Genomic DNA, 7,634 nt, shown 5'->3' on the forward strand with positions numbered 1-7,634 from the left:
GCACACCCCAATGCTGTGATTTGGTTGGTACGTGATTCATACCCTAATGCGGCAGTCTGATTGGTTTGTGATAGAACAAAAATGCGGCAATCTGATTGTTGCGAGTGATATACCACTCGTTACGCTGACATATAGTTTTTTTTTAATATTTTAAAAATCATGAAAGGCTAAATGTTCACTATTACCTTTTGTTGCACTATTACTGAAAAATCCTCAATTAACTGTCAATAGCATACTTCTACCAAAGAGTTTTATCTTAGCTAGTTGTATGGAGGATCCCACTTCATATTCATCGAAAAGATCTTCTTTTAAACCTAATCCATCAATGTTACTTGTCTCGAATGAGATGGCAAATCATAGTGAACTGAAATTTGTTAATGTTAGGGCCCATCCTTACTTATGTATTCCAAGCTTACCTCTGCAGAGAAAAGAGACCTTAAGATACCCCGAAATCGGTGTACGGGTACGGGTAATGTACCCGTACACGTAAAATGTTCATGTGCGTAGCTAATTTGATTAGGATACCCGAAGAGTTAACACGCAGGAATTTGTAACGATTGTTTACAAAAATGGCGGCCGCGGCGGCAAGTTTTGCTCTTTTTCTTCACAAATAAGTTATGAATATTTTTTAATTTAGTCTATCAAATGTATCCAAAATTCTCCTGGTTGTTCTGGATTGTTGAATCCGAATGCTTGAATTTGTATGAAAACAATCCTTCCTATGTGAAGAAAGTCGGTACTTATTTCAGGATTCACGAAGGCGAGAGAAACCGATAAAAAAGTATCGTATTTCTCGTTTGGCGTGTAAAAGGCGTCTCAAATAGGTGATTTTGACGGAGTTTTCTAGTTTCTAGAACCACGTTTCAATGAACGTAGAACTGTCGGAAGCGATCACTGATTGTAACCATACACTGGATATGACTATAACTAGAAGTGAGGCCAGACCGTCTGTTCGATATATGTCGCCCGCGATCTTGGGATCTGAGACAATATATGACAAAGAGCGCAATGCACGCTACGGTGAGTTATGGCAAAACATCACTTGAACTCGATAAAGAACTTATAATAGCTTTTAAAGGTAAATGGAGCCTCAAATCGATGACCTTATTGAATTCATAAGTTACTTTAATAGATGACGACAGTCCAATTTGCAAAAGCGAAAAAAAGTGAACTGATTCCGTTGTATTTGAATTACATCTCGTTATTTCAGTCTAGTGAATTCCTTCCCCAACTTGATCACTATCTCACGAAAAATTGTGGAAGCTGTTAGGAGCCACACCGATCTACAGTCGAATAAACCTCTTTTGACAGGGTAGATACATTTGTATTTTGAATAAGATAGCATACACACCTTAGAAGTGCTTTTCAAGACAATGATTTTGATATGGTAGCTTCCCTCGTGTCGATGTTTAATCCCAACTGAACCCCTATAGCTAGTTTACCCATTTTTATACATTGCAATTTCATTACTCGAGAGCTTTTGTGAAGGGTCTGAAATTATATGAAGAAGTCACGTGTCAATCACTCAGAGAGTAAATGAGTTAAATGACACTGCACTCTTATCAATGATTTTGTTAATTAGATTAAGAGTTTTGTTAGTTGATTTTAGGCGAATTGAAAGGGTATGTAGTTTTGTTGGATCTTGATGAAACTTGATCACGGAGGGTCGTGGGTTCAAGTCCCATCTGGGGCTCGGATTTTTTCTATTACACTAACAATTGTTTCATCTTTACATTCTCACTTTGGAGGTTGGTTGGCCGCATCTTGATATGCCTTAATGGGACAGCGTGATGCTGTTAGTGAGTTTTCACAGGTGCTTACCAATACTTGGCTGTCTAGCCGCGCGATGCGGTTCCAGTCGAGACCCAAAAATTAACCCTTGCTCACCATAGAGTCTCCAGTAGCTCAGGGGTTAGAGCATCCGACTAGATCACGGTGGGTCGTGGGTTCAAGTCCCATCTGGGGCTCGGATTTTTTCTATTACACCAAAAATTGATGAGACTTGGTAAGAATATTCATTGGATACTAACGCACAAAAGCGTGTGAGGCTTTACCGAAACTTAATTTTTTTCCTTTGTCCAACTTCAATATAGATTCCCTCGCGAACCAATTAGAATATCGGAAAAGCGTCACATCATTTTTAGCCTTTCATTTGCTGAGTGATACAGTCCAGTTTGTTTGGTTGTCCGCGGTAACGCAAAGGCTGGTAATTCAGTTAAACAAACACCGTCAGCTTTGTCTTTAAAGGCTTGCACACGCCTACCAAAACTAACCATCAAAACTTTTGTTATTTTCGCAACCTATACGCTATAAGCGCTAGCTTAACCGTGATAGGTAGTTTTTCATGGTTTCTTTTAAAGAAGCACGCTTTGCACGATTTTTCCGGAGGCTACCTTAAATGAACAATCCGGCGAAAAAATCTAGCTGACTCTCAGAATTAGTCCGTCTTGACTGTTTCGGTTTTGAGGACTAGCAATGGCTTAGAAAATTTAAAAAGTAAGGTAGTGTAAGGTTTCTTTAATTCAGTTATTATGTCAAAGACATGTGTCAATTGACTTACTTAGGAGATGATATACAGCTAGTGTGGGCGATTCCTCCATATGCTAGACGAAGGAAGCATTCTAAGGAGGGAAAGGATAGAGTATTTCCTAGGCACAGTTCTCAGTGAACTAAGCCCTTTAACATTCTCCGATTGTGCCTTTAGGCGAATATTGTAATACTGAGAATGGCTTTTTAAAAAGTGAGTATAATAAGAAGCCTTGAGGCTGGCTTCTCAGTCTTTAGATCCAAAGATTCCCCGAGATATAGGACTGTTTATAACGAGCAGTAAAAATGGTAAGATCTAGAAAAACCTTCAAACTGATCATTTGAAAGTTACCGGTGAGCTGCGTTTTTCATGTTTGGCGTCAAAAATCTTTCTTCATTAAGAGTTTAATTTTGGAAAGTTAAACACTGTTTGTGCCGCAGTGGAATATAGAGTGTCCTTTATTGTAAGTCAAGTTCATTTCGATCATAAAATCATTGGATCCGCCCCTGGAAAACATCACTTAAACTGACAAACCTGATGGAAACACTTGCACTGCCACAAGGAAAGAAAAGGTCAATTCAGATCAGTTGCATTTGAACATAATCTGTAGTTATTTCAGTCTAGTTAATTCCTTTCCCATCTCGATCACTATCTCAGAAATAGTTTAGTTCGGGTGCCGTACGAATATAATCAGACAGTGATATCCACCATAATGTTAGAACGGGTTTTAACGATCAGAGTATGCCATTTAATGACATTTTTAGAGGTAGTCACTTATTCAGCAACTCATTTGAACGGAAGCGATTTCATCTGTGGTGATCCAAACCGCCACAACTCCATTGTCCTTCATAAAACACTGATGCCTGGTTTTTAAATTGTAGCTGATTGACATCCGTCCTTACCGAAATATTAGATGGAGTCTCTTGTTTGCTTAAATCAGCAATCCTGCAAAAAAAAGTCTTTCTGATTCTTGGAATTTGTCCTTAACGACTATTTTGGCTTCGGAGACTACCTAAGGGCTGAGTTAAGTATAAGATAGTACTGTATCCCACAATTAAAAAAATAAGATAGTATCCCATAATTTAACAAAATAAGATAGTATCCCATAATCTTAACGAATTAGCTAGTATCCTAGACACTCGTCACCGGCTATTCGTTGACGGGATGATATACACCCAGTGTGGGTGATTCTCTCATATGCTAGTCGAAGAAAACATTACAATTATAAGGAGTGAAAAGATGATGTGTTTCCCGATAATTTTCAATGAAATAAGCCATTTAACACTTTCAGAGTATACGTTCGGACGAAAATTATAATACTGAGAATGACTTTAAATTAAGTATACTTGGAAACATTTGGAGGTTAACTCTCTAGCTCTAAGATCCAAAGAGTCCTCGAGATCTAGAACTGTTTGTGACTAGCAGTAAAAATAATGAGATCTGATCATGAAATACCTGAATTGAAACTGTCTGAAGGTCACCGATAGGCTTAGATAAATTTTACCGGCATAATTTGGGGAATAATGATTAAGATACTTCTGGTATGAATACTAACATTCTTGATCGTAAAAGTGTCAAATGCGTTTCTATTACTTTAAAAAGACGTTTTGGGGTCCTTTTCAGCATATAAGTTTCAAAGGCCATTTCTCAATACTACTCTTCTCACACTTTTTAGACTAGGTTACCTTTTTAAAAGCTTGGCTACTGCCTCGCTTGCTCAGTAAGACATAAATACGTGTAGCCTAAGAATTTGGTTCAATAAAATGATCATTTTTCGTGCGAAGTTGCAGTAAGCCGCTTTGAACACCCTGTTTTTTATTACCTGTTAGTGGCTTTAGGCATAATACTACATTTTGAGGGGTCACGTTGAAAAGTACAATGCTCAAAGTTTCGAATATGATATATCTGGCCGCAATCACTGATTAGCTGCTCATTTATGGTTGACGTTAAAATCGTTCTTTTTCGAAAGGTTTAGTTTTCTGACGTTTGACCGCTGACGTAAACACTATTTCGATACTCTATTGCGAGACTGCTAAATATGCCGTGTTTCTTTGCATGTGATCAGGGAGCCTTCGTGAACGGCTGTGACTTTTATTTCTGTGGAACGAGTCGTATTTCCAAGTTACTTTGGAGGCTCTTTTTTTACTATTTCACGCTGAACATTGCTGTATTTTCTTTACTGGCTGTCATTGGGCAGAATGCTCATTGTCAAAACGCACCAGTTTTGAGCGCAATTTCGACTGAACGTCTTCAAACTGAAGTAGATAAAGTTTTCCTTTGGCCAATTTTGAAAATTAAAACAGATTCTGTTAGAGTAAGGATTCATCAGTCTGTCATTTGCAGTGCGTTTATTTTTCGAGGGTAGTAATGTTTTTCAGAAATCGCTCTTGAAAATGACTTTCACACTAAAAATGCCCGAGTTTAGTGTATTTTCAAGAGTAAAATGACAATACTTCTACTTGAAATAAATCGTTTATTTTAGGTGTAAAATTGTAGATACATCTGTAATCTCAAAAAAGCCGTGCGCTGATTGAGAAGCAAACAATTCTAAAACTTGCAAGAATGAGTTTTACGAACTCTTGTGGGCTAATTTTGTGGGCTAAACTTTTATAGATAACGCTTAGTTTACGCTGGACTAAGTGTCAGCAATAAGGCGTTGGTTGGCACGATTTGATTCTAATCACTGTTCTTTGAGAAATTTCCAATTCACCTGCACGGCGAATTATAGGAAATGATCCATCACTTTTATGTTTCAATCTTTAAGGCCTTCCTTTTTACAGATTCCCTCTCATTCGATGAGCGCTCAATAAGCATATGGCATGGCCAAATTGGGAGGTGTCAATTACACACACGATATACCTTTCTTCAAATCTAATTGTTTCCTCTTAACTTCGACGAAATCTATCTCGCTGTGAACGAAATATTCAACCTTCGAACAGGAGCGCGTGGGTCAGTGTGTAAAATGGTTGTATCAGCATCCTGAAGGCCTCATCAATCATTACTGATTTGAGTAAAGTACATACTGACTCAACTCTGGTAGTCGCTGATCAGATTAATAACAAGAATATGTCTACTTCTGTACCCGAATACGGTTCGCTTTCCTCGTCCTTTGAAATGAGCGAAATGGCTGCTATCAAGAATGCATTAAATGGACGGTCCATCAACTCCCTGAAGGTGAAAGATCTAAGGGACGAACTTGGAAAAAGAAAGCTCTCTAAATCTGGCAGGAAAACTGAGCTGGTTAAAAGACTCAAGGAGTCGATTTTGTCAGGATCTGGTGAAATTCAAATTCCCCGCCACAATGTCAACCAACCGTCACCTCGGCCTTCGGCTGTTATAAACCTGGACGACACTAGCAGCAGCCCAGAACAACAGAGTCACACATGCAATGGCTACAAATCCCTTAAAGATCTATACGACCGCTTGGAAAATGAGGTAAACAAACTCAAAGACTCGTATAGATCTCGATTAACGGACAGTAGAGAAATACAGTCAACCTGTAAATCATGTCAAAATCAACAACGGATACAGGAAGAAAATCGCGCTCTGCGAGAGCAACTTCAGCTAATGAAGGGAAATCTAGATAAAACAAAAGAGGAGCGAGATTCCCTGCAGATGGTAGTATCATTGCTAAGCAAGGAGCTATATAACTTTCGCCTTGACAGCAAGGAAGCTTTTAATGAGTCGCCTTCGGTTGATCCTAAGGTGTCGGATACAAAATGGTCGGATACAAAGGCGGACACAAAGCAAAACAATGGATCATCTAAATCTCAATCTTCCAAAACAACGAAGAATCACCAAAGCAAATCGAGCAAGAAAAAGCCGCCAAACAAGAGTTCTCACAACAGCTCTAATACTCTTAACCACAACCAAGAAAGATCCTCGCCGACCACCGTCATTATTGGCGATTCAATTATCAGAAACATACAAGGGTGGCAATTAGGGAAAGAAGTCGGCCACCGGGTTGTTGTAAAGTCCTTCGCGGGAGCTACAACAAGTGATATGTCACATTATGTGAAACCAACACTGGACAAGAAGCCGGACCAGATCATTTTACATGCTGGTACTAACGACCTTGGAAAACTATCCCCAAGCGAAATCGCCGATAACATCGTTGACCTAGCGAGGGAAATTGAAAGCTCCACGGACGCACAAGTAATAATATCAGAGCTGGTCACAAGATCGGACCTCTCAGATAGCGGCGATGTTGATGCAGTCAACAAAAGGCTTCGAAAATTCTGCAATCAGCGACAGTGGCACTTCATACTCCACGATGACATTCACTCAACGGACTTAAATAGAGGAGGACTTCATCTTGGGGAGACAGGTATTGCCAAAATGTATAACAACTTCGCGAATAAATTACATGAATGTAGTTGACCTACTGGCCGTCTGTTCAATTCAGAGCGTAATCGCGACCTTGGAAATCCAATCGTTTCTCACCAATTTCTCCCGCCTAAACGAGGCTTTAAATTGGCCTCGCTAAATATCAATAGTCTTTCTGCACACATTGATGAACTAAGAATTTTGCTTTCCGACAGACCTATCGATATCTTAGCCATAAATGAAACTAAATTGGATGACACAATAGGCGATAATGAAATTCATATTTCTGGCTATGAATCTATTCGTAGAGATCGCTCTACTAACGGTAGGTCTGGAGGGGGTGTTTGTTTTTTTATTCGTTCCGAAATCAATTATTCTGTTCGCTCTGATCTAATATGTGAACAAATAGAAAGTCTGACTGTCGAAATCAAGAAGCCCAGATCAAGGCCTTTTGCCGTTATGACCTGGTATAGACCCCCTGATTCTTCAATTGACCTTTTTAGACCATTTGAAGAACTTATTGGAAAACTAGACTCAGAAAATATCGAATATTACGTCTTAGGAGATCTGAATTGTAATATGGCCGCACCTAAGTTTGACAAAAGTACAAATATCTTATCTAATATTGCTGATGTTTACGGCCTTGACCAGTTAATAACTGAACATACTAGAATTACCGACAAATCACGTACTTTAATTGATCTAATTTTTACAAATACTCCAGATAGGGTCGTCTGCTCAGGGGTCTCACATATAGGCATCAGCGATCACAGTTTAATTT

The 7,634-nt window shown here is 39.0% G+C and overlaps 1 protein-coding gene across 1 annotated transcript in view; it reads left to right on the forward strand.

Annotated features, from left to right (window-relative positions):
* The first annotated feature begins 5,650 nt into the window (after positions 1-5,650).
* Positions 5,651-7,634, forward strand: part of LOC148742844 (uncharacterized) — a 4,362-nt gene continuing 2,378 nt past the window's right edge. The window contains exon 1 of the mRNA XM_088748807.1: positions 5,651-6,854. Coding sequence (XP_088604933.1) covers positions 5,651-6,854 — 1,204 coding nt within the window. The remainder of the gene's footprint in view (positions 6,855-7,634) is intronic.

The sequence above is a fragment of the Stylophora pistillata genome, chromosome 1, assembly GCF_964205215.1.
Source record: "Stylophora pistillata chromosome 1, jaStyPist1.2, whole genome shotgun sequence".
NCBI lineage: Eukaryota > Metazoa > Cnidaria > Anthozoa > Scleractinia > Pocilloporidae > Stylophora > Stylophora pistillata.